The sequence below is a fragment of the Podarcis melisellensis genome, assembly GCF_964234715.1.
Source record: "Podarcis melisellensis genome assembly, chromosome: 2".
Lineage (NCBI taxonomy): Eukaryota > Metazoa > Chordata > Lepidosauria > Squamata > Lacertidae > Podarcis > Podarcis melisellensis.
In genome coordinates, this window is record NC_138529.1 from 118728174 (window position 1) to 118756116 (window position 27943).

Sequence of the window (27943 nt, forward strand, 5' to 3'; positions counted from 1 at the left end):
CAGGAGTGCCTGGCGTGCTCTGGTCCATGGGGTCACGACGAGTCGGACTCGACTAAATGACTAAACAACAACTGCCTTTAGACTATTTGCTTTTGAAGGCAAATTGGAGCCAAACAGGCTCTCTTCAGGTCCAGGAACTCCAAAAGCAGCTCCCCCTCTGGCTCTGGAGCATGAAAGCCGCCCCACCTCTTTCTGGGTGGCTGGTGGCCTCTCCTTCCTTGAAGGTTTTTAAGCAGATGGCTGTCTGTTTGTCCTGAATGCTTTAACTGAGATTCCTGGATTGCAAGGGGGTTGGACTAGATGAGCCTCAGGGTCCCTACAATTTCATGATACACCCCCTACAGGGACTAGATGGAGCTCTTAAGAAGGAAGATCCTGCAGTTGAGAAGTTAAAAGAGACTGGTCTCAACTAGGGCCAGGGCCTTTTCAGTACTGGCCCCGACTTGGTGGAATGCTCTGTCACAAGAGACTAGGGCCCTGCGGGACTTGACAGAGCTGTTCCGCCTGGCCTTTGGTTCGGACTCAGTCTGACCGTCATGCTTCCCTCCCCTTATGGTCTTGATTTATCAGCTACTTTAAAATGAGGCTGCATTTTAAATCACATTTTAACCTCTATTTTAAATTGTGTGCCCCCCTCTTTCCCCCCCATTATGTTTTTACTGTGATTTTATTGGTGTTTAGCCGCCCTGAGCCCGGCTCTAGCCAGGGAGGGTGGGGTATAAATAAAATTTATTATTATTATTATTATTATTATCCCCGCATTGCAGGGGGTTGGACTCTACAATTCTATACGATTCTATGGCACTTTGCAGCTGCAAAAACCAAGATTATTGGGACCGTGAAGTCGCCTTCCTTATATCCTCATTTTTTTGAGTTTTTTAAGAGGGTCTGCCAGCAAGGCTGCTTCTTCAGCCCCCCAGCCAAATATCCTGCGGGGAAGGAGGGAAGCTTCAAAGGGGCCTTGTGCAAGGGGAGCACCCAGCTGATGGACCCCCATTTTGCAACCTGAGCTCCTGGGTCAAAAGGAAACTCTGAGCTGGCTGGGCCCTTTACCTCTTTGGTCCTGCCCTGTGCAGCATCTGCCTCCCGGCCGAGGGACGTCGCCAGGCCTCCTTCCCCTTCCTGGAGGACCAAAGCAAGTGGCTCACTCTGGCCTCCCCTCCCCGCAACTTGACAAACTCCCTGCCCCTCTAGGAGCCGCAGCTCAGTGCTTTTAACCATTGGAGGACTGAGTGTCAGAGGCTGCCTTCTCCAAGCCTTCCCCTCCGGCTGCCATGCGCCCGGTATTTTCCGGACAGAGATGGACGTAATTTTCGGGAAGCGACAGAAAATTATATACTGCACTGTACAGTGCTGTATACACAACCGGTCTAGTGTCCGGGAAAATCCGGACGTATGGCAGCCCCTTTCGAAAGTGTTGAGTTATTGGACTAGATCAGCGTTTCCCAACTTTGGGCCTCCAGCTGTTTTTGAACTACAATTCCCATCATCCCTGACCACAGGTCTTGCTAGCTAGGGATGATGGGAGTTGTAGGCCAAAAACATCTGGAGCCGGGGTGGAGAAACCGAGGGGATCAGGGTTCAAATTCCCACGGATTGAGCTTGGGCCTGGCCTACCTCACTAGGTTGTTGTGAGTGTATGTGTTGAGGAGGAGGAAAGAACCTTGCCCACCACCATGAATTCCTTGGAGGAAAGTTGGGATAGAACTATAAAGTATAAAAACACAGTGATAATATTCAACCTGCTTGTGTTGAGTTCAAACAGAAACTGCTGTCCTTTTTGTACCTTTAATGGTTAAGGGGAGAACAAAGTTCTCCATGTCCCCCAGCCTAGAGAGGAAGGAAATGGAAAGCAAGGGGGGCCGCAATGAGAGTTGCACCTTCTCCTTCTAGGAACTGGGTTTTTGTGTTCCCTTTTTGGAGAAAATTGGAGGAAGCTTGTGCCTGTAGATGCTGAGTGTTAAAGGTGCATTCATTTTTTTTAAATGGGGGGAATATAGGGGGCTGGTTGGACTTGGGAGAGGGGCGGCTGCAGGAGGAGGAGAGAATAAATGGTAGTGGAAGGGATCACTGTGCAGTGGCAGAACACCTGCTTGGAGTGCAGAAGGTCAGTGGAGTGATGCTGCCAGTCAGTGTAGACAATAGGTAAAGGTAAAGGGACCCCTGACCGTTAGGTCCAGTCGTGGCCGACTCTGGGGTTGCGGCGCTCATCTCGCTTTAGTGGCCAAGGGAGCCGGCGTACAGCTTCCGGGTCATGTGGCCAGCATGACTAAGCCGCTTCTGGTGAACCAGAGCAGTGCACGGAAATGCCGTTTACCTTCCCGCCGGAGTGGTACCTATTTATCTACTTGCACTTTAACGTGCTTTTGAACTGCTAGGTTGGCAGGAGCAGGGACCGAGCAACGGAAGCTCACCCCGTCACGGGGATTCGAACTGCCAACCTTCTGATCGGCAAGCCCTAGGCTCAGTGGTTTAACCCACAGCGCCACCCGCGTCCCTAGTGTAGACAATAGTGAGCCTATTTAAAAAGCTCTTCCTTTTGAACCATGAGGACCAGCACCTTCCTTGAAGGGAAGGAGCCACAGCTCAAAGGTGGGGTGCCTGCTTGCATGTAGAAGGTCTCAGGTTCAGTCTGCAGCATCCCAAGCAGCCTCCCCTACAAAACCCCGGAGAGTATTTATTCAGTATTTATCAGCACTTTTAAAGCTTTTTTTTTCTTTTTCCTTTTTTTTAACCGAGCTTAGCAGTTTTAAACTATCACTCTTTTTTTATTAACTGCCAAAGGCCTATTTTTATCCAAAAGGGGCTCAGCAAGCCGCCCTATCTTCACGAAGCTGGTAATTAGCAGACGGGGGAGGCCAGCTACTCCTTTGGAAGGACGCCGAGCTTTTTATCTATAAAAAAAAAGGAAGGAATTGAAGCAGCTATAACCCCAAGAAACACAAGGCAAGTTCAACCCGATAATTATTCCAAGGGACTTTTGTTTTTTTTTCTGCTTTGTTATACTGCCTAGCTACTTTACTGGTTACGTCGTGAGGCTGTTGAATGAGGGAGAAAGACCTAGTTGAATTTTAAACGAAACAAGGCACAGTATGAAAGCTTAAGACCAGTAATATTTTCTAACATTTTAAATGACTGATACCTCACAAGCCCCGATGTAAATTGCTGGAGAAAACTAACAAGTTGGAGAGGTTGGAGAGGTTTAGGAGGCAACTTCCACAAATCGGCATTTCTGCTATTGTTTACTCCAGCTTAGAACAAAAGATAAGCCGCCGTTAAGCAAGCACCCCCTACCATACATCCATATATACCCATATACCCACTATGGTCCTCACCAGGAAAAAATACAAGGACCAAGGAATTTTGCCTAATTCACCACAGAGCCCGATGGAGCGCCGAAGGAGACAAAGTAAAATTACCAGCTACTTTCCTCAAAAAGACTCGAGCAAGAGAACTCAGAATGAGAGTATCCTAGATGTAGCTATGCCTTTGCCACTCACAGTGTTGGATTGGTCAACACAGCTAAAGGACTTGCAAACAAACAACAAGAGGACAAACCATCCAACAAATTTGGCCCAAGAACTTGCCATAGCAGAGAATGCTACAAAGGCTAATACAGCCAACACACCTGATGCCAATCCTCATTTGTCACCGCTGGAACTTGGAGGTAATCTTTCAACCCATTGGTTGAAAGCCAATGACTGCGGAACAGAAATGTGGGGTGATTATCTTCAGGAGCAGATATACCAGATTTCTAAGGATCTCCTTAACGTTAAAAAATTTTTAGCGATAACAAACGGGCTGCTCCTGACCCTAGTGGATAATTTCAAACAACATGTGAGCGCTTCAGACCAGAATACAAATCCCCTAGCCAGCCCGGATCCACCACTCCCCAGCAAACCCCGGAGGAAAAAAGCTGAGCCTAAGATGAAGAAAAGCAAAAATATGAAAAACCTAAGGCGGCTTAAGACAACTCACCGTACCTGTAAAAAATATTGGCAGAAGCTCTTTAACCTTCTTCCATCCCTTTCTACAAGTGGAACAAACAAATCCAACTCGAGTGCCATCAAAGAGACACGTAAAGTAGATACACCCATAAAAGAATCTAAATCAAGTTTTGAAGAATCAACACCGAGCTGGGACAAAGGAACTAATCCATCTACAGTTATACCGCCCCAGAGTCCTCTTATGGCCAGCACAGAATCTGTAGACAGAGGTGAGCAGGCAACCCAAACTATTTAGGGGAACCACTCCTCCCAAGCTCGACAGATGTTGTGTCCCAAAAGAGAATGGAGTTTAGTCCTAATCCCACAAAAGCTTGTCTTTGCTAATTACCCTAAACCGCCTAGATTTTATGCAGGGTTGGACCGTATAGACCACTTTTTGTCCATTATAAGTGGCATTTTACCGGGGGTAGTAAAAGCAACTGACATAGCCGCTATAGAGTATCTACATCAAGATGATTGCTCGGTACGAGCATTGATTACTTTTTTAGATCATAATCTGGCCAGTTTCATTTTTAGAGCTAAAAACCTATTCAAAAAAGAAAGAATAGTCCTATTAAGAATATTTGAAAATAGAGCACCTGCAACCTCTCTGATGGGGCCCAAGAGCATAGGAATGGAAGTTCACAAAAGGGAAAAAACCAACCACCAAAACCATCGAAATAGAAAGCATAAGTTCCAGCAGGATCATCTCCACCAAACAGTACCAAATGAAAAAAAGGAAGCCCCACATCCAACTGGCGTCTGGCCTCTCACGTGTGATAGTGAGGACTCCGCTTTGGAGGAAGAACTCTCGCTGATAAAGCGATTCTGGTCACTGCATTCTCCAGCTCAAACTGAGATCCTGAAAAGACTTGATTTACTTCGAAGCAGACTAGAAAAAAAGGATGATCAAGGTGAGACAATGAAGGACCCTTATGTGCAGCCCATATCTCCCAAATGTCTGGTGGATAAGAAGACAGTGGGAGGCACCTTTAAATGTGTAGACGTGGAATTACAATCTGAGCCCCCTGTGATGTACAATAAAGTAAGACCAAATCAAGGTGTGAAACCTCAAAGCTCCTGGCACAGCTATCTTAAATTGTCTCCGAATGAATTAGCTTCCCCCCAACTCCAAAATCTAGCCCCAAATCACCAAGAAAAGAGGATCACTACACTCTCTCCAAGCAGTCATCCTCGAAAAGAGCCAACGGGTGTGTTTTTTTAGACACCAAAGAATTGCTGGACGCGGTGGTGACATAGATCCAGCTCCCCGAAGGGCCCGGGGCCTAAAAGTGCTGTCTTGGAATATCGCGGGTTGGCACGCCAAGAAAAATAATCAACAATTCTTGTGCTACCTTAAGCAATTTGACATCATCTTCTTTCAGGAGACATGGCAGAATGACCCTATATTTCTTAATGGGTATAACTGCCACTACCTGCCTGCCTCTCCATCTCTAAGGGGCGGCAGATCTAGTGGTGGCCTAGCTTGCTTCATTTCCACGGAGCTGGCGCATTCTCTAACAGCCCTACCCAGCTGCAATTCTTTAGCAACAGCCGCTCTACTTAGCTTCAAGAGAACTACTCTCTTGCTGGTCAATGTCTATATTCCCCCAGGCCAAAAAAACCCCGTTGTCAAGGCTACATGGGCTGAGCTAGAGGCGTTTTTAGAGCCTCTCGAATCTACTTACCCGTCTGCCCTGACTATTGTGTGTGGAGACTTCAACGCTCGTATAGGAACAGATGACAACAGTCTATACACTCATTTCAACCAATTTATGGACCCTGAAGAACAGACGGATATTGGTGCGACACGACTGTCCAAAGATAGTAGAAGTAATTTCCCAGGTCTCTGCTTAGTGCAGGCTGCCAGACGGAGGGAACTGCTGATATTAAACGGCAATATAGAGGGGGACCGCCCCGGGGAATATACCCATTTCTCCAAGGCTGGGGGAAGCGTTATAGATTATATCTTAATCTCAAGATTTGCTCACAGCTTTGTAAGGAAGTTCCAGGTGGGCCACAATACTCTGAGTGATCACCTACCTCTAATTTTAGAGCTTGCAGGTCGGCCTTTTGACTATTCTATTGCCGAGCCACAATATATACCTTCTGTAAATTTGGATATACCTGCCCCCAAAAGACTCAAATGGTCCCCAATACTGAATGAAAATCTAACCCTCCTTCTTCAGTCAGCGGAGTTAAAGCTTATTCGCTCCGCTATTGTATCAGGCAATTCAGTAGATGCGATTATGGAACGCTTTAAATTACTTTTGGAAAGATTGAAACCCCATTTAACAACAGTGATACATAGCTCCGCTACAAAGAGGGCAAAGGACGGAGCTAGCTGGTTTGACCTGGAGTGCAGGCAAACAAGGAGACAAACGAGAACAGCCTACCAGAGATACAGGAAATCAGGGACTGCCCTCCTACTTAATGCTTATATTTATCTGAGACGGTCTTACAAACAATTACTAAGGAGAAAGAAACTGGAAGCCGAAAGAGCCGCATGGCACAGTTTGGTTAAGGCATCGCACGAGAAAGATACTACTTGCTTTTGGCGAACCATATCTGGTCTACTGGACCAGGAGCGTACTAATTCCATCTGTACAGTGGAACCAATGGAGTGGTTGCGCCATTTTCAATCTTTGTTCTATGACCAGGAAGCCCAACATTACAAACTATGCATTCAATTGGAGGACCTACCTCATTGGCCACCAGTAACTGCAAAGGAAGTTGAGAATTTAATCGCACAATTAAAGAACAACAAGGCCCCAGGGAATGATTACATCCCTGCCGAACTTCTGAAGTCCAACATTGGCTGGTGGGCCCCCCTGCTGGCGTCTTTATTTTCTTGGATCGACTCAACGGGTTTACTCCCAGATGGTTGGACTGAGGCAATAATTATCCCAATCTATAAAAAAGGACCCATGACAGACCCGGCGAGTTATAGACCAATCAGCCTTCTGCCTATACCCAGCAAACTATATGCCAAACATCTTTATATCAAGCTAACTAGCTGGCTGGAAACTGAAGCTATTCTAGCGGAAGAGCAAGCGGGTTTCAGGCAAGGCAGATCCACCATAGACCATTGCTTCACCCTAGCCTATTTAATTGACAAATATGCCAAAAAATCCCGTGGGGTGTTATATGCAGCCTTTATCGATCTAAAGGCTGCTTTCGATTCAATTCCACGTGCAAGACTCTGGGATAAATTGAGCACATCAAGTATAGACAAAAGACTATTATTTCTGATCAGCTGTTTATATAAAGACACGGTGCTGCATGTAAGAACTTCGTTAAATGGCCATCTTATAGGACCAGTTCCTGTCAGTAAGGGGGTCAAGCAAGGTTGCATCCTGGCACCAGTTCTATTCAACATCTACATCAATGATATGGTTAACTGTTTGTCATCTCCGGACTTCCACGCCCCCAAACTGGCTGACAAATCAATATCAGTGCTTTTGTACGCTGATGATGCGATACTCCTATCTCGAACAAGAATAGGCTTAAATAGGCTCATAGGTGAATTTTCAGCATACTGTAGGAGAGAGCAACTTGCAATAAACTATCAGAAAACCAAAATTATGGTTTTTGCAAGGAAACACAGACAGTACAGCTGGAGGATGGATAACCAGACAATTGAACAGGTTAAAGCCTTCAAATATCTGGGTATCGTTTTCCAGTCGACCGGGTCCTGGGATGTCCATCAAAAATGTGCCAAAGAAAAAGCAGCTCAAAGTATCAAGATGCTGTCCCGCTTCTTTTACACGAAGGGGGGCAGATACATCCCAGCAGCCCTTGAAGTTTTTCAAGCAAAACCTCTGGCGCAATTACTGTACGGGGCACAAATCTGGACGGGGAACCACTGCTCCAGTCTTGAAACTGTTCAGTCTAAATTTCTAAGGCAGATATTCGGCGTCCCCTCCTGTGTTCCAAACGCAGCATTACGACTCGAGGCCTGCCTTCCATCTGTGGAAACTCGGACCTGGCAGAGAACATTCAACTATTGGCTTCGTCTTAATCTGAATCCACCTGGTCTACTGCCTCTAGTAATGCAAGACCCTCACAAAAGCAAGTGGTTCAAAACTGTGCATCAAAAACTCCTTACATGCGGTCTGCATTCACAGTCCCTACTATCAATGGGCCTCATTAAAGCAAAGAGTCTAATAGGCCAGCGCCTGAAAGACATTGAACGACAAAACAACCTGACTATCTTAAAGAAACGGTGCCCATGGTATACCTACTTTCCCCCTTCTCATTTTGACTCTCCAGCTTCATATTTGTTTAAACTAACCATCCCAAAATACAGACGTGCCTTTACATTGGCTAGATGGGATGTTCTTCCCTCTGCTGTACTCGAAGGTCGTTACCAAAAGACTCCATTTGAAAAACGACTTTGCCCATGTGGAGATGGTAACACGGAAACAGTGTCCCACGTCCTTCTATCTTGCCCCCTTTACAAAGACCTAAGGAATGAGATTATTACTCCACTCATTCTCTCCAACCCCGGCCGTTCACCAGACATTACACTGTATTTTCTATTATCTGATACAGATAGTCAGATAACAGAGAAGGTCGCGAGGTACATCGAGAGAGCTGCGAAATTGAGGGCCACCATCTGAGTGACAGACTTGTTCATCCGACGGACCTCCTTTTGCTTGTTCTTTTCTTCCTTTTATCCCTATTTTCACTTTTAACTCTTGTATAGCTGTGGCCTGTTGGCTTTGCTAATAAAGTTTTGATTTGATTTGAACCCGGAGAGTTGCCGCTGCCAGTCAGTGCCAGCAGTGCTGAACTAGATGGCCCAAGGGCCTGGCTCAATAGAAGGCAGCTTCCTTTGTTCCTAGGATTCTCGGAAATTAGGGGGTGACTCACAAGCAACAACATCCAGTGCCCTTTTAAAATATGTTGGGGGCAGGTTATTGGGTTGTTTTAGTTTTGGTTATGTGTTTTGTGTTTTTATATTGTGATTTTATCTCATGAACTGTCCTGAGACCTGCAGGCATAGGGCGGTATACAAATTTAATTAATAACAATAACTACAAGAAACCCTTGGCAGAGGAAGGGACAGCCCCATTAGATGCAAAAATGCAAAACAGTAATTTTTCTGCTATTCATAAAATGGAAAGAGTTGGACAGAATCAGGTCCCTTCATAGAATCGTAGAATTGGAAGGGATCTCCAGGGTCATCTAGTCCAACTCCCAGCAGTGCAGGTTGCAGGAATTATGTAGTCCAGTCATATATATATATATATATATATATATATATATATATATATATATATATATGCAGGTTTTGGTGTCCTCGGGTGTCTTCCCGTGTAAAAGTTGGGGTGTCTAGGCGACGTTTCGACGAGGTCTCACTCGTCATCTTCAGGCTGGTGCTTTCGGCTTCTTGTTACTGGAACAGAGCAAGATCTCAGTGTTTGAGTTCCTATAAATACTGTTGAGGGGGTGTGGTGTATAGCCTCCAATGTTCTGGGCAGAGAGGAAGTTCCCAGGCTAGTGTGCCTTTTCTTCTTTTGTTCCTTAATTACTTGAGGGATATCTTGAGTGATTTCTTGAGTGATATCCTGAGTACCACTTAGGTGGGTCATTAGGTGTGGATTAGTTGCTAAAGTCTTTGTGTCTTGACCTCTTGAACTTTGTGAAGAGTTTTTCTGAGAAGATGGCTGTACTGCACTTAGTTGTGCTCTGGCTTGGCTTCGTGTATAGGGGCGAGCTGTGGTTTTGTGGCCTGTGTCAGCCAGATCTGTGTAGGGATTGCAGGGGGGTGCAGCATCCGGAGGTGCCACCATGGTTTGGCTACTGGATGGTGTCTGTAATTTATCTGTGGAGAGGGTCTGGGTTTGGGTCTGGTGTGGTTGATTGGTGATGGCGTTCTGTGTGCCTCTGGATCTGGTGTCAGTTTTTGTGGGGAGGGCTAATTTCCAGATGTCTGGCAAGCGGGATGTGTCGTCACGCTTGTTCATGTTGTGAGGGTGTTTCTCTATCTCGATGGCTTCCATGATTATTCTCTTGTGGTGATGTTCCATGTTAAAGAGCAATTTGGAATCTGCAAAATTAATTTCGTGTCCTGTTTCTTTCATGTGTTGGAAAAGAGAGGAAGTTTTTTCTTCTTTTTTGACGGCATTCTTGTGTTCTGCGATACGTGCATTTATTCGTCTGTTTGTTTGTCCAATGTACGTGGCTGGGCAGACTTTGCAGGGTATTTCATAGACCCCTTGGTTTTCCAACTGGATTTTATCCTTGGGGTTTCTGAGGATATTGGCTATTTTTTGGTTGGTGCAAAAGGCTGTTTTGATATTGTGTTTATGGAGGATTTTGCTAATTTTATCTGTAGTGCCCTTGATATAAGGAAGGAGGGCCATGCCATTGTTTTCTTCTGTGTCTTGGTTTTTGGGGGGTGTTTCTTTTTGGATTAGCTTCGTAACCCTGTTTTGCTGGTATCCATTGGCAATTAACACATTTGAGAGATTCTGTAACTCAGTTGTCAAGTGGTCTTTGTCAGCCAGGCGTTTGGTTCTGGAGATGAGAGTCTTGGCTACGGAGTTTATTTGTGCAGGGTGGTGGTGTGATTGTGCATGTAAGTAGCGGTTGGTGTGTGTTTTTTTCCGGTAGATAGTGTGTCCTAGGGAGCCATCAGGTTTTTTGTAGATTAGGACGTCAAGGAAGGGAAGTTGGTTGTTGGCTTCTATTTCCATAGTGAATTGTATTTTGGGGTGTAGGCTGTTGAGATGTGTGAGGAAACACAAACCCAAACTTTGGCTCAGATATGTTGACGACACCTTTGTAATTTGGCCACACGGGAAGGAAAAACTGGATAGCTTCCTCACACATCTCAACAGCCTACACCCCAAAATACAATTCACTATGGAAATAGAAGCCAACAACCAACTTCCCTTCCTTGACGTCCTAATCTACAAAAAACCTGATGGCTCCCTAGGACACACTATCTACCGGAAAAAAACACACACCAACCGCTACTTACATGCACAATCACACCACCACCCTGCACAAATAAACTCCGTAGCCAAGACTCTCATCTCCAGAACCAAACGCCTGGCTGACAAAGACCACTTGACAACTGAGTTACAGAATCTCTCAAATGTGTTAATTGCCAATGGATACCAGCAAAACAGGGTTACGAAGCTAATCCAAAAAGAAACACCCCCCAAAAACCAAGACACAGAAGAAAACAATGGCATGGCCCTCCTTCCTTATATCAAGGGCACTACAGATAAAATTAGCAAAATCCTCCATAAACACAATATCAAAACAGCCTTTTGCACCAACCAAAAAATAGCCAATATCCTCAGAAACCCCAAGGATAAAATCCAGTTGGAAAACCAAGGGGTCTATGAAATACCCTGCAAAGTCTGCCCAGCCACGTACATTGGACAAACAAACAGACGAATAAATGCACGTATCGCAGAACACAAGAATGCCGTCAAAAAAGAAGAAAAAACTTCCTCTCTTTTCCAACACATGAAAGAAACAGGACACGAAATTAATTTTGCAGATTCCAAATTGCTCTTTAACATGGAACATCACCACAAGAGAATAATCATGGAAGCCATCGAGATAGAGAAACACCCTCACAACATGAACAAGCGTGACGACACATCCCGCTTGCCAGACATCTGGAAATTAGCCCTCCCCACAAAAACTGACACCAGATCCAGAGGCACACAGAACGCTATCACCAATCAACCACACCAGACCCAAACCCAGACCCTCTCCACAGATAAATTACAGACACCATCCAGTAGCCAAACCATGGTGGCACCTCCGGATGCTGCACCCCCCTGCAATCCCTACACAGATCTGGCTGACACAGGCCACAAAACCACAGCTCGCCCCTATACACGAAGCCAAGCCAGAGCACAACTAAGTGCAGTACAGCCATCTTCTCAGAAAAACTCTTCACAAAGTTCAAGAGGTCAAGACACAAAGACTTTAGCAACTAATCCACACCTAATGACCCACCTAAGTGGTACTCAGGATATCACTCAAGAAATCACTCAAGATATCCCTCAAGTAATTAAGGAACAAAAGAAGAAAAGGCACACTAGCCTGGGAACTTCCTCTCTGCCCAGAACATTGGAGGCTATACACCACACCCCCTCAACAGTATTTATAGGAACTCAAACACTGAGATCTTGCTCTGTTCCAGTAACAAGAAGCCGAAAGCACCAGCCTGAAGATGACGAGTGAGACCTCGTCGAAACGTCGCCTAGACACCCCAACTTTTACACGGGAAGACACCCGAGGACACCAAAACCTGCATTCCTGTACCCGTGAAAATCTACGAAAGCAAATATATATATATATATATATATATATATATATATATATATATTCTGTTTTACAGTTTAGAATACTCATTTAAACATCCTTATAATATCAATGACTTCCCTTCTTCTCTCTCCATGGTTCATTTTGGATAGCATAAATCCCTGCATATTTTATATAAACTAAACCCTTATTGCATTCAGTATTCCATTATTGCATCCATCAAAACTTATTTACACTGTTGAATTTATCTTAATGCTGCCTACGTTTTCAAAAATACACATTCCCCCCCCCATATATTCAATAAACAGTTTCCAATCTTCTCTAAACCTATGTTCATCTTGTTCTCTTTTTCTATATGTTAAGTCTGCTGTGCATATTCCATCAGTTTAAGTTGCCATTCTTCTTTAGCTGGGACCTCTCTCGTTTTCCATAATCCAGCCATTCTCGAACCGTCACAGGTTCCTCCTCTGTGGCCCAAAAGACAACAAAGTGCTGCCATATATTGTACCACGGCTATGAATAGTGATGCTGTCCCTTCAGGCTTTGATAGAAACATAGGAGGCGATTATATTCAGGCAGAGGGGCTCCAAGATTTCAGGCAGGGGACGTTCCCATCCGTGCCAGGAGAGGTCAAGGATTGAACCAGTGGCCTTCTGCATGCAAAGCAGATGTTCTGCCCATGAGCTATGGCTCTCTAGGTCATTAGGAACATTGGAAGCTGCTGTCTCAGATCATTTGTCCATTTGGCTCAGTGCTGTAGACACTGGCTGGCAGCAGCTTTCCAGAGTTTCAGTAATAATAATAATAATAATACACAATTTCTTTCCTTCATTCATTTGCAGAGCAAAACAAATGGCCTGAGCTGAGAGACAGGCATCCCCAACCCTGTGAGTGAAAATGGCTGCAGAAATCCCAGCAGCCTCTCTGGGTCTCCAGCTCCAGTGGGCAGCAGAGGCCAGTGCGGAGACAGGAATTAAAATGGAGCAGGCCGAATTGGCAAGGCTGGCGCCAGAGATGGCACCGGAAGGGACTGTCTGTCTTGGGGGCACAGAGGGGCCTTGTCCGAGCCAGACGGACCCACAACATATCAAAGAGGAGTCGGAAGAGGAGCTCTCGTCCCGGCAATGGGAAGCCCAGTGGCAGGAATTCCTCCGGACTGTGCAGGCCCCACACTCTGGGGGAGAAGGAAGCCCACAGCTCCTAGGGAATGGGGCATGGGGCGAGGTGAAGCCTTCTGGGTCCTCCTTTGAGGGAGCAGCCATTCCCAGCCAGTGGGCTGGAGCAGGAGACAGCAAGATCAGCCAGGGAAACATCAGGCAAGCGAAGGAAATCAAGATGGAGGACGTCAGAAGCTCTGAGGCTCATCGCCAGCTCTTCAGGCAGCTCTGCTACCGGGCCGCCCAGGGCCCTCGCGAGGTCTACGGGCTCCTGAGGGAGCTTTGCCATCAGTGGCTGAGGCCAGAGAAGCACACCAAGGAGCAGATCCTGGACCTGGTGATCCTGGAGCAGTTCCTGGCTGTGCTGCCCTCAGAAATGGGGAGCTGGGTGAAGGAGCGAGGCTCAGAGGGCTGCGTCCAGGCCGTGGCCCTGGCCGATGAGTTCCTCCTGAGGCACCAGGAGGCGGAGAAGGCGGGAGGGCAGGTGAGAGAAGCATTTGGGGGTCCAGAGTCGACAAAGGGGTTAAAGAAGTGGCCATTGTGCTTAAGAACATGACTCCCCGATCACCAAATGAATGGTTGTGACTCCCCGGAGATTAATGCCAGGGATAGTGCAAGTTATACATGTTGAGAACTGAATGTGCTCTCTCTTGCTCTGCTGGGGCTGAATAGGAAAAATGTTTTCTCCTCCTCTTTCAGGGACTGAGGACCATTGGAGAGGTGGCTGCTTGTGTCACCGAAGGAGAAAAGCAGGGAAACAGGGTGACTTCAGGTAAAAATTATTTCTTCGCACTTGAATCGTCGCTGGAGGGAGAAGTGAGGGGTTTTGTTGTGAGCTTACAGGAAAACATGATCAAAATATCTGTGTGTCAAATAGGGCTGGGCGATAAAGGTAAAGGTACCCCTGCCCGTATGGGCCAGTCTTGACAAACTCTAGGGTTGTGCGCTCATCTCACTCTAGAGGCCGGGAGCCAGCGCTGTCCGAAGACACTTCCAGGTCACGTGGCCAGCGTGACAAGCTGCATCTGGCGAGCCAGCGCAGCACACGGAACGCCGTTTACCTTCCCGCTAGTAAGCGGTCCCTATTTATCTACTTGCACCCAGGGGTGCTTTCAAACTCCTAGGTTGGCAGGCGCTGGGACCGAGCGACGGGAGCGCACCCCGCCGCGGGGATTCGAACCGCCGACCTTTCGATCGGCAAGGTTTCGGTGCTTGAGCACGTACAGAAACGTTAAATCGTGCTCTGCGCATGCGCAGAAGCACCAAATAGCAACCTGCGCATGTGCAGATGCGGCGCTGTGGGTTGCAGACGCTGCGGGTTGCGAACATGCCTCCTGCACGGATCACATTCGCAACCCAAGCGTCCACTGTATATCACAGTGTCTGAAAGTATTGCAGGAGGCATGGTCACTTGAGAAAAAGTTTTCTGTATCCGTTTTCTCCATGCCCAGAGTGGCTAGAGAAACCCAGGCAGATAGATGGAGAATTATTATTATTATTCCATGCATAATTTGATAGACTTCTCTCGTGTCACCTTTTACTTGATTTTTTCCCAAACCCACACACCAAATTCACAATTAGGCTTAATGTGGTATTCCATTGGAGGGCAGAGGGCAGAGAGTCTGTGATTGCTCTCAAACTATATAGGAAAATGCACATCACCTTGGCTGTTTCTGATGGATTGGATCCTAAAATTCCTAGACACTTCACCACATGATGAATAGCAGAGTCCCAGAAGTGTATACAGTGGTACCTTGGTTTACGAACTTAATCCGTTCCAGAAGTCTGTTCTTAAACTGAAACCATTCTTAAGCTGGGGCGCGCTTTCCCTAATGAGGCTCCCGCCGCCAGAGCTCTTCCACCATTCGGATTAGACTAATTAGACTGAGGTAAAGTTTTCAAACCAAAACACTATTTCCAGTTTTGCGGAGTTTGTAAACCAAATTGTTCTTAAACCGGACTGTTCTTAAACCAAGGTACCACTGTATTTGGAATGGAGGCGTCGTGTAGTAATAATACACACAGAGTCGAAGGTCCATCACTAAAAGAAAAACTTTTACTAAAGGCAAAAAGGCTTCATTACTACAAAAAACAACAACTGCAGAGTAAAAACTGCAAGCGTGCGAGGTACAAACGAAAGTAAGAGAGAGAGAGAAAGAAAGAGCAGCTTGCTGAGTGCACAAATTTATCTCTCCTGGCTCAGCATGACCTTCAGATAGTCAGAACAGTATTTGCAACAGAAATGAACCTTCTAGAATGAACTAGAATCTTCCAGCATTTTCCAGTTTCTTCCCTCAAAGACTTTAGCCATGACAGTTTCAGCCTCTGGCCAAGCACCTCATTGACCTCTATAATCCATCTGCACTCCTTAGAAACACTTACTCAAACCACTTTTTTTGCAGTATGTGCAGAGCCTTATCTGCAGTTGTCTTTCACTCTAGCCTCATAATGGGTTTAAGAGGATTTTTACCTCACGCTGCAACCTTTTCTCATGGGAAGTTGCTCCTGTTTCATTAATTGAGGCTCGTATCTCCCTCTCCTCTTGCAGGTGTTGGCGGAGAAAGCGATCAAGATGGCAAAACGCTGAAAGGGGAAACTGAGGCAAAGCAGGCATGGAGGACAAAACTTGTTGCTCTGGAAGGCGACGATGTGCATGAAGTTCAGATCAAAGAAGAATATTGCGTTGGAAACGACAGGACTGAATTCCCTCTATGTGCAAAAAACTTAGCTAGTAGGTCACACTTGAGAGCAGACAGGAGAATGCACGCTGGGGAGAAACCGTTTAAATGCGCCGACTGTGGGGAGAACTTCAGTAGCCGGAAAAGCTACGTTATCCACCAAAGAATCCACACAGGGGAGAAACCTTATAAATGCTCGGACTGTGGAAAGAGCTTCAGGCAAAGGATACAGCTTACCATTCATCAGAGAATACACACAAGCGAGAAGCCCTTTACGTGCTCAGAGTGTGGAAGGACTTTCCGATGCAGCTCAAACCTCATTTCCCATTGGCGAATCCACACGGCTGACAAACTCTTCCGATGTTCGGCGTGCGGAAAGAGCTTCAACCGGAGCAAAAGTCTGACGTTGCATCAGAAAATCCACACAGGGGTGAAACCCTTCAAATGCTCAGAGTGCGGGAAGATCTTTAGCAGGAGCAAAAGTCTCAACTCGCATCTAAGGATCCATATGGGGGAGAAGCCATATACGTGTTCGGAGTGTGGGAAAAGCTTCAGTAGGAGGACTAGCCTTACTCTGCATCAGAGAAGCCACACGGGGGAGAAGCCGTACATATGCATCCTGTGTGGAAAGAGGTTCAGCAGAAGCTCGAACCTTCGGGCTCATAAGAAAATCCACACAGAGGGGAAACCGTATAAATGTCTGCAGTGTGGAAAGAGCTACCGTCACAGCATCACCCTTGGTATTCATCAGAGAAGCCACACAGGAGAGGAACCTTACATGTGCCCAGTGTGTGGGAAGAAATTCGGTCATAAGCATCACCTTACTTCACATCAGAAAATACACACAGGCGAGAAGCCATTTGCCTGTTCCCTGTGCGGAAGGAGCTTCAGCCACAACATCAGTCTTAAGAGACATCAGAGAATCCACACAGGGGAGAAGCCGTATAAGTGCTCGGAGTGCGGGAAGAACTTCAGTCGGAGCACCAATCTTAGATCCCACCAGAGAATCCACACGGGGGAGAAACCGTACACGTGCTCCGAGTGCGGGAAGAGCTTCAGTCGGAACACCAGCCTCACTTACCATCAGAGAATCCACACAGGGGAGAAACCCTATAAATGCCCAGAGTGTGGAAAGAGCTTCAGTCGGAAAACGGGTCTTATATCTCACCAAGAAACCCACAAAGGGAGGAACCGTATCGGTGCTCGGAGCGTGGAAAGAGTTTCGGCAGTCACATGCCCTTTAACTAACGCGAAAGAAACCGTGGAAGGGGAAATAGAGTGAATCCCAATGAGCACAGAAAGAACTTGTGCTGGCATGCAGATCTTCCAAATGATCCTTCTCCAGAAGGTGGTGTATAAATAATTTAGACTGGATATTTTCCGGACTTCTTTCCCCCCAAATTTGTTGTTCTTGTGTTGTTTAGTCGTTTAGTCGTGTCCGACTCTTCGTGACCCCCTGGACCAGAGCACGCCAGGCACTCCTGTCTTCCACTGCCTCCCGCAGTTTGGTCAAACTCATGCTGGTCCCTTCGAGAACACTGTCCCACCATCTCGTCCTCTGTCTTCCCCTTCTCCTTGTGCCCTCCATCTTCCTCAACATCAGGGTCTTTTCCAGGGAGTCTTCTCTTCTCATGAGGTGGCCAAAGTATTGGAGTCTCAGCTTCAGGATCTGTCCTTCCAGTGAGCACTCAGGGCTGATTTCCTTCAGAATGGAGAGGTTTGATCTTCTTGCAGTCCATGGGACTCTCAAGAGTCTCCTCCAGCGCCAGAATTCAAAAGCATCAATTCATCGGCAATCAGCCTACTTTATGGTCCAGCTCTCACTTCCATACATCACTACTGGTTTTCAAATTTAGAAAAATGCAAAAGGAAAAAAAAAAAAGCTTACGGCGCCGTACCACATTGTGTAAATAAGTCATACACAATTAACTGGATCAGGCCTAAAAATACAAAGGGAAATTAAAGAGGAAAAACGCAGAAGAGAAAAAGGGTGTGTTTGTGTCTTTGTGTGTTTTGCCTTGCTGGGGGATTTCCTTGAACTCTGTGGACGCCTCTCGCATGCCTGGATGAAGGATGGAGGTTTGGGTGTGTGATCACCAGAGCCTTCACAGCAGACCTCATGATCAGGATTTCCCAAATTTGGGTCTCCAGCTGTTTTCAGACTACAATTCCTATCATCCCTGATCACTGGTCCTGCTAGCTAGGGATGATTGGAGTTGTAGTCCAAAAACAGCTGGAGACCCAAGTTTGGGAAACACTGGGCCAGATGGTATGGGGAGAGGGGTCCTCCTCAGGTAACTGGGTCCAAAACTGCTTCGGGCTTCGTAGGGCAGAACCCAAGACCCTTTGAACTGAGCTAGGTGGCAGACAGGTACAGCTCTGCCTTTGGGGAAGGATAAATGGAAGAGGAACACTTAATTGCTATTTCCATTGTAAAAGCCTTTATTTTCCATTACAAAGCCTTTATTTCATAGCATAAAGTTTATACACTGTTTGATTATTGTTGTTTAGTCGTTTAGCCGTGTCCGACTCTTCGTGACCCCCTGGACCAGAGCACGCTAGGCACTCCTGTCTTCCACTGCCTCCCGCAGTTTGGTCAAACTCATGCTGGTAGCTTCGAGAACACTGTTCAACCATCTCGTCCTCCATAGTCCCCTTCTCCTTGTGCCCTCCATCTTTCCCAACTTCAGGGTCTTTTCCAGGGAGTCTTCTCTTCTCATGAGGTGGCCAAAGTCTTGGAGCCTCAGCTTCAGGATCTGTCCTTCCAGTGAGCACTCAGGGCTGATTTCCTTAAGATTGTAGAGGTTTGATCTTCTTGCAGTCCATGGGACTCTCAAGAGTCTCCTCCAGCACCATAATTCAAAAACATAAATTCTTTGGCGATCAGCCTTCCTTATTGTCCAGCTCTCACTTCCATATATCACTACTGGGGAAACCACGGCTTTTACTATACAGACCATTGTTGGCAAGGTGATGTCTCTGCTTTTTAGGATGCTGTCTAGGTTTATCATTCTTTTTCTCCCAAGAAGCAGGCGTCTTTTAATTTTAAAAACACACCTCAAAGCGGTTTACAAAGAGAACGATAGAATGAAATAATCAGTTTCAAAAAACCCCTCTTGAAACACTAGAAAGATAAAATCAACAATAAGCTAAAAACGGATGCAGCGGCACTCTACATATCTGGTTTTAATAAAAATAAATGTTTTTAGCAGGTGCTGAAAGAGCACAGTGAAGGCACCTCCTTGATATCAATAGGCAGGGAGTTCCAAAGTGAAGGATTGATTTCGTACCAATGCAAAATGGGGATTATGTGGCGCCTGTCAGTTCCGCAGATGGCAATACATTTCCGCAGGCAAATACATTTCCTTTTCTTAAATCCAATCTTGATTGTTTTTTAATATATACATTTATACAACACTCTCTGTTTTTGTTTGTAACAAAAAAGGAAATAATGGCAACTGAAGCAAAGGTACTTTGTATACCTCACAATACACATGACACTACAATTTATGAAAAAAGAAAAGAAAAGAAAAGAAAAATAAGGAAGAAAAAGTAGTTGAGGTTTTAAAAAAGGCTTCCAAACATTCTCGTTGCATTTACTCTATATACATGAAAAGCACGTGGCTTCCCGCAACAGGAACTATAGTCCCCCCTCCCTTATGGTGCTACAGTTCCCGGCAGCACCCAGGATTCTTCTTTTGGGGGGGTTAGTCGTGCTTTAAAAGCACGGCGCGCTTGCAGGCTAAGGGTTAAGGCAAAAGAGTCCCGCTTCCTAGAGAGGCGGCTGGAAAGAAGGAAGGGATTTATGAATGGGAAGAGTCGCATCCTGCCCCTCCCCCGCGACTGGGGGAGTCGGAGGCCGCCTTTGATCTCCCTCCCCCGCCCCCCACGCGCGGCAGCCTTCCTCTCTTCCTTCTCCCCCCTTTCCAAACAAGGGATCTGGAGAGTGCAAACCCCTCGGGGTGAATTGGGGTCCCCGGGGCTGCTGTGGAAGGAGGGTGAGTGGGGAAACTGAGGCAGGGGAGGGCCGGGGAGGTCGGGAGGGGCCTCGCGGAGAGACCCCAGCCGGGGCTCAAAGGCGAAAGGCACCCACAGATTCAGGCAGGCTTCAAAAGAGGATGCGTGGAACTGCGTGGACTTGGAAGGGACCCCAGGGTCATCTAGTCCAGCCCCCTGCCGTGCAAGGAATCCCCGGGTGGGGATTCCCTTGCCACCGTCGGAGGCAGCAAAACGGATGGATTGCATTGACATCCGTGAGACTGGTTCATATCCAACATAACAACAACAACAACAACAACAACAATAATAAATTAATAATAATAATAATAATAATAATAATAATAATAATAATAATAATAATAAAAATTAATAATAATAATAATAATAATAATAATAATAATAATAAGTAGTTATTTATACCCCGCCCATCTGGCTGGGCTTCCCCAGCCACTCTGGGCAGCTTCCCAAAAATACTGTAATACATCAACATCAAAAGCTTCCCTCAACAGGGCTGCCTTCAGATGTCTTCTAAAAGTCTGGTAGTTGTTCCCTTTGACATCTGGTGGGAGGATGTTCCATAGGGTGGGTGCCACTACCGAGAAGGCCCTCTGCCTGGTTCCCTGTAACTTGGCTTCTTGCAGTGAAGGAACTGCCAGAAGGCCCTTGGAGCTGGACCTCAGTGTCCGGGCAGAAAGATGGGGGGGGGGGGAGACACTCCTTCAGGTATACTGGACTGAGGCCGTTTAACATTCTTGTTGTTGTTATTGTTATTGTTACTCACGGACAGATTTTCATCTAACATAAAAGTCCATAGTAGCCTCTCTGTTTTCTTTCTGCAGGCCAGTTACATTCCGTGTGGGACGCTGCTATCATAGGCAACGTGCAACATTATTATCGGTTTTTTAATTAAATTTTTATACTGCCCTTCATCCAAAGATCTGGGGGCTGCAAAGAAGAGGCAAGAAGCAGAGAGTCGCCTTCTATGAGAATAGTCTTGGGCTGGGGTATAGTTTAGGGGTTTTCATACACCTTTATTTTAGATCTGGTTACGTAGGAATTGTTCAATCTGATTTTGTATTTTTGGTGTTTTGTTTATTGTTTATGATTGCTTTTGTTGCGCTGCAATTGTGCATTTTTTCCATGTTGTATGGTCTGAACTGATACCATGGCTCATTCCGTAGAGCAAGAGACTCTGAATCCCAGGTTTGTGGGTTCGAGACCCACACTGGGTGGGATTGAACCCGGGATCTTCTTCATGCAGGACAACTGCTTTACCCCTGAGCTATGGCCTTTCCTGGATTTTGTAGTTTTTATTCTGTGCCGGATGAATTCCCTCGCTCCCACATCCTCATTCCCAGCCTCTAATTTCCCTCTTGCCTGCCTTGTTTACAGGAAGAAACCTTCATCCTTAACCAGGTGGATTTCCAGTTTTTCCTGCAAAGTACCTTCTCCGCTTGCCAACATGTTCAATTGACCTGTTTCCTATGCTGGATTCGCCTCCACCCTAAATCCCAGGCCGTCGGAAGATTCAGCAGTTAGGGAAGGAGCCGCTCCCGAACTCTCAGGAGCCACGGATCGAAGATGGGAGAGCAGGAGCCGGCTGGGTCCCTAGCAAGACAGGACCCTTGCGTCACCCATACTAGCAGCAGCGGGGGATTCTGGGAAAGAACCGCACAGGAGATCCCGGGCGAGGAGGTCGTCCTCAGCTCAGACGCTCAGCGCCAGTGTTTCAGGCGGTTCCGCTACCAGGAGGCCGAGGGACCCAGAGAGATTTGCAGCCGACTCCACCATCTCTGCCGTCTGTGGCTGGAGCCAGAGAGACACACCAAGGCTCAGATCCTGGATTTAGTGATCCTGGAGCAGTTCCTGGCTGTCCTCCCCCCGGAGATGGAGAACTGGGTCAGGGAATGCGGAGCGGAGACCAGTTCCCAGGCGGTGGCCCTGGCCGAAGGTTTCCTCCTGAGCCGGGCAGAGGTCAAGAAGCAGGAAGAGCTGCAGGTGAGAGATTCATCCAAGTATTATTTTTATCTCATCCTTTCTCTCACAAGAGCCCAGCACAATGAATGCTTTTTGTGGAGGACGGGGAGCCAAATGCAGCTTTTTAAAAGTTAAAACAAAACCATAGTAGAAAATACAATGTTTAGGTGGAATGTGTCCTTGAGATTGGAGCGTGATTCCTTCTTGTCTGGCTGGAGACACAAATGCAAATATTAATTTAAATGTGTGTGTAGAAATCTGCTTCCTTGACAAAAACATCATTTGCATTTCCCACTCCACCCACAATGCGGCCCTCAGAACGTTGCCCGGGTGGGAATTCGGCCCTCACATTGGAAGAGCCTCCTTTCATCTGCTCAGAACTCAGAACCTTACCTTTTGCTTGCATCCTTTTTTATTATGATTTCTCTCCTCTCCCTCACCTGGGTCCCTTACATCGCTTCCAGCCCCGGACGCTGCCAGCAAAATCAGTCCCCACTTCCTCCAAAGACGAGATGCCTCCGTCGGACTCCAGGCGGAGTCGGCCCTCCTGGGGGAACACGCAGGAGGGCGAAGGGAACGCCAGCTCCCCGGGTAAGAAGGGGCAGAGAAGATTTCAGCTTCTGCCGGGTGTGCGTAGGAATATAATAACAGTACAGTGGTACCTCGGGTTACAGACACTTCAGGTTACAGACTCCGCTAACCCAGAAATAGTACCTTGGGTTAAGAACTTTGCTTTAGGATGAGAACAGAAATCATGCAGCAGTGGTGCGGCAGCAGGAGGAGGCCCCATTAGCTAAAATGGTGCTTCAGGTTAAGAACAGTTTCAGGTTAAGAACAGACCTGCAGAATGAATTAAGTACTTAGCCCGAGGTACTACTGTATAAGCTGCTTTATCCTGATTCAGATCATTTGGTCTATCTTAGATTAGTGTGTCCAACGCTGATTGGCATATTTGAATCCTGGTGTCTCCCAGAGTCTTAGCCTGAGACTCTAACCACTGCAACACACTGCTGTGCGTGCTCTCTCTCTCTCTCTATCTCTATCTCTCCTGAAACACTAAAAAAAATGTTCCTAAAGGAATGCAATGCTTCCCACCATTGTTGTTGTTGTTTAGTCATTTAGTCGTGTCCGACTCTTCATGACCCCATGGACCAGAGCACACCAGGCCCTCCTGTCTTCCACTGCCTCCCGCAGTTTGGTCAAACTCATGTTTGTAGCTTCGAGAACACACTCCAACCATCTCGTCCTCTGTCGTCCCCTTCTCCTTGTGCCCTCCATCTTTCCCAACATCAGGGTCTTTTCCAGGGAGTCTTCTCTTTTCATGAGGTGGCCAAAGTATTGGAGCCTCAGCTTCAGGATCTGTCCTTCCAGTGAGCACTCAGGGCTGATTTCCTTCAGAATGGATAGGTTTGATCTTCTTGCAGTCCATGGGACTCTCAAGTCTCCTCCAGCACCATCATTCAAATGCATCAATTCTTCAGCAATCAGCCTTCTTTATGGTCCAGCTCTCACTTCCATACATTGTGTCATTTCAGGTGGAGACATGCCAGCGGCCACGCAGACCGAGCCTTCTCCTCTCGCTGGTGGAGGGGCACCTGTGGCACCTGACCAGGTAGGTAGAAGTTTGGGGACAGGCTGGGTGCCTCTGTCCCTGGGCTACTTGGCAAAGGACAAACGGCGAGAGGCTGCGTGGCACCCTTTGAGGGGCAAAGCTGACCTGCTCAGCGTCGCCCTCTCTGCCTGGGATCTTTAAAAGGAGGAGAAGACTGAACGCAGCACCTCTTAACTGCTGCCAGAATTATTATCGGTCAAAATTGGTGGCAGGGGGCGATGAGAACAACATCCTTGAGAGAAAATCCGGGGCATCATATGCCTGGTTACCAAGACGGTGGAAAAACAAACCTTTAGTTTGTAGTCTTGTAGACCGTTTCAGAGCATTTCAGAGTGATGTGCAACACGATTAAAATAAGTTGAAATGCCAAAAAACGAAACAAAACACCAAACTAAAAACAATAAAGCCATTTCAACGTAGCACGGACAGCGAGCCCCTTCTGAAGTTGTCACAGGGTGATGGACGTGATTTTATATCTCCTTGCAGACACAGATAAGCTTGTGACCTGGTGCGTAGCACTCTTTGCAACTGCCGCTAGGAAAATTAGAGCAAATTATATAGCCGAGGTAGCCACCAACTGTAAAGGAGATGGATTTATTTGACCCTATCTACATCAAGCTATATTCTTTCTTTATCACCGAACTCTGAATATAATTGCACATGGTATTAATTAACATTATTTTTAAATATATTAGTAGCCATGAGATAATTTTAGCTTATAAATTTTATTGTTTAATGTCTTAATTTGTATATTAAGGTACTTTTATAGCTCTGTTTAGAGTAGGTAATGTCTTGATAATATAATGTTTTAAGTTTTTTGTATCAATTCAGTATATTTTCTTTTAATTGTTGAATGATTCTGTGTACGTTGCGGCAGCCTTTGGCTATGTGCAATAAAACTGACTGACTGACTAGTGCTAAGCCCCGCCCACCAGCCAAACTGGCCTGTGGTTGGTGAGAGGTGCCCGGATGTGGCTTACAATAATTGAGAATAATAATTTATTTAATGATGAGGATCCGTTGTATAGTCTGCAAGGAGAAACTGTTTCCTTCTTCTTCCCCTTCCAGGACCTGGTGACGTTTGAGGAGGTGGCTGTGTATTTCACAGAGGAGGAGTGGGCTCTGCTGGATCCGGACCAAAGAGCCCTGCAGTGGGAAGTCATGGTGGAGAATTATGGGATTCTAGCTTCCCTGGGTAAGGCTTATTGATTTAACAAAACCTATATACTGCTTGGTTGCTTTTTTTTTTTTTAAAGAAGCAAACTTGTAAGCACACAAAAATGATAAAAGATTAAAATCAAAAAGAAAAGCAACTAAAAGCAGGTATTTAAAACATTCAAAAGATGCTTAAGAGATCATTAAGATGATTAAGAGATAAAACAGATGCCTAAACAAAAATGCACTAAGCTGTTAATTGGCAAGGAGTTCCACATTAATATTAAGTGCTACCCAGGGGCGCCGACTTATAAAAAATATTGGGGGGGCCCAAGAACTCCAAACCGCTGCTGCTGGGGGAACGAAAGGGGCGAGCCCCGGGCTGCCCCGACCTTAAGTGAACCTGCGAGGGCCCGCCCTTTGCGGCAGTCGATTGGCTGCCGCCGTGGGCGGTGAATATTAATGAGCTAGGGGGAATCCCCCTTCTCTTCTGACGCCAGCCCCGGGAGATTGTTGATGGGTCGAGAGCCCGCAACCCCACCCCCTCTCTAGATCGGGAGTGGCTTTGTTTTAACTCATTACTGAATGTATTTTAAAAGGTAACTATCGTCAAACAAGGAAAATAAAAAATACCAACATAATTTTGTGATTTTACAAAGCATAATATAACTAATAATTTTCTTCTGCCCCCCCCTAACGAATTTTTGAGGGGGCTCGGGCCCCCTCAGGCCCCATGGAGTCGGCGCCTATGGTGCTGCCACATTAAGAGCGGCCACATTAACAGATAGATTTCTTGCATTGTTTTGAGTACAGTGGTACCTCGGGTTACAGACGCTTCAGGTTACACACTCCACTAAGCCAGAAATAGTGCTTCAGGTTAAGAACTTTGCTTCAGGATAAGAACAGAAATCGGGTTCCGGTGGCACGGCGGCAGCGGGAGGCCCCATTAGCTAAAGTGGTGCTTCAGGTTAAGAACAGTTTCAGGTTAAGTACAGACCTCCGGAACGAATTAAGTACTTAACCCGAGGTACCACTGTACCGTGTTTCTTCTCAGTACAGTGGTACCTCGGGTTACAGACGATTCAGGTTACAGACCCTTCAGGTTACGCTTCAGACTCCACTAACCCAGAAATAGTACTTCGGGTTAAGAACTTTGCTTCAGGATGAGAACAGAAATTGCGCGGTGGCAGCGGGGGCCCCATTAGCTAAAGTGGTACCTCAGGTTAAGAACAGTTTCAGGTTAAGAACGGACCTCCAGAACGAATTAAGTTCTTAGCCCAAGGTACCACTGTAAGATTGTGTAAACGGAGTCCTTATCTAGAGGTTCTGCACTGGTGTCACCTTAAACAGCATCAGAGGCCTGTCACTCCACATTTTCAGTTAATGACAATCAGCAAAATTAATTTAATATTGACCAGATCTGTCTTCCATTCTGGTGAGCAGCAGCAGTCGTTCCCTCATTTACAGGCTCCATTTCTTCCTTGTGATCTTACTAGTTTTTTCTCTTTCCTCCAGCAGGAGATGGGTGGAAGAACGGGAATGAAGTAACACCGTGTGTGGTCTCCTTGGAAAAAGCCAGACGTTCGGAGGCGGAAGAGCAGAAAAGGGAAACTGAGGCAGAAGAGAAGAGGGAAAATCCCTTCCTTGCTTCCGACTTCTGCAAAATCCACGAAAAGACGGGCGCCGAAAAGAAGCGGATCGTGTGCGCCGTGTGTGGGAAAAGCTTCAGCCGCAAATCGCACCTTAACGAACATCAGAGAATCCACACGGGGGAGAAACCCTACAAATGCGCCGAGTGCGGCAAGAGCTTCCGCCGGAGCACGGACCTCTCTTCTCATCAGAGAACCCACACGGAAGAGCAGCCCTTCAAATGCTCCGAGTGCGGGAAGAGTTTCCGGGGGAGCTCGGACCTCCGGTCTCACAAGCGGATCCACACCGGGGAGAAACCGTACGCCTGCTCTCTGTGCGGGAAGAGCTTCAGCCACAGCATCAGCCTCAACTCTCATCAGAGAATCCACACGGGAGAGCAGCCGTTCAAGTGCTCCGTTTGCGGGAAAAGCTTCACGCGCAACACGGGCCTGACTCTGCACCACAGAATCCACACCGGGGAGAAGCCGTACACTTGCTCCTTGTGCGGCAAGAGCTTCAGCCACAGCAAAAGCCACGCCATCCACCTCAAAGTGCACGCAGGGGAGAAACCCTACACGTGCTCGGAGTGCGGGAAAAGCTTCATCGGGAGCTCGTATCTTAAGTCACATCAGAGAATCCACACAGGGGAGAAGCCCTATACGTGCCCCGTATGTGGGAAAAGCTTCAGGTGGAGCACAAACTTTAACGAACATAAAAAAATCCACAGAGGGGACAATGTGGTGAATCCTAGGAATCCCTGGATTGGAGAAAGTCCCCCTGGTGGGGCACAGATCTTCGTAATGGAGGATTCACTCTAAGGCGGAGCTTTCCAAACTTTTCAACTTGGGGACGCACTTTTGAGACATGCGTCATTTTGCGACACAGCAGTTCAGTTTTACTAGCAAACCGGAGGTTAAACTCGCGAGACACACTGCAGCCGACACACAGTTCAGAAAGCTCTGCTCTAAGGAGCAAGGAAGGCCGTAGATCAGGGGTCAGCAACCTTTTTCAGCAGGGGGGCGGTCCACTGTCCCTCAGACCTTGTGGGGGGCCAGACTATATTTTTTGGGGGGGGGGAATGAATGAATTCCTATGCCCCACAAATAACCCAGAGATGCATTTTAAATTTAAATTTAAATTTTAAATGAATTCCTATGCCCCACAAATAACCCAGAGATGCATTTTAAATTTACATTCTACTCATGTAAAAACAAGCTGATTCCCGGACCTTCTGCGGACCGGATTTAGAATGCAATTGGGCTGGATCTGGCCCCTGTGCCTTAGTTTGCCTATCCATGCTGTAGAGCCGAAAGCTCTCCCAACTAACAGAAAATCCTAAGCTCAAACCATATCACAAGAGGGAGAACCAGTGAGTGTGAAAAGGAAACTGTGGTGGAAGACAACATTGGGAGCGGCCACTGGGACCATATACAGTGGTGCCCCGCAAGACGA

At 46.8% G+C, this 27943-nt stretch overlaps 2 protein-coding genes across 2 annotated transcripts in view; one reads left to right on the forward strand and one right to left on the reverse strand.

Moving 5' to 3' along the window:
• The window catches only part of LOC309364359 (tigger transposable element-derived protein 1-like), a 122199-nt gene that overhangs the window by 50611 nt on the left and 43645 nt on the right, over nucleotides 1-27943 (reverse strand). The window lies entirely within an intron of this gene.
• On the forward strand, nucleotides 1832-27526 carry LOC309361396 (uncharacterized protein). The gene is made up of 10 exons (XM_081896274.1): nucleotides 1832-1966; nucleotides 13127-13925; nucleotides 14141-14213; nucleotides 15990-17397; nucleotides 21511-21559; nucleotides 21658-22116; nucleotides 22560-22686; nucleotides 23631-23707; nucleotides 24776-24902; nucleotides 26378-27526. The coding sequence occupies exons 2-10, from the start codon at nucleotides 13182-13184 to the stop codon at nucleotides 27307-27309; spliced, it is 3996 nt and encodes a 1331-aa protein (XP_081752400.1). The 5' UTR covers nucleotides 1832-1966; nucleotides 13127-13181; the 3' UTR covers nucleotides 27310-27526.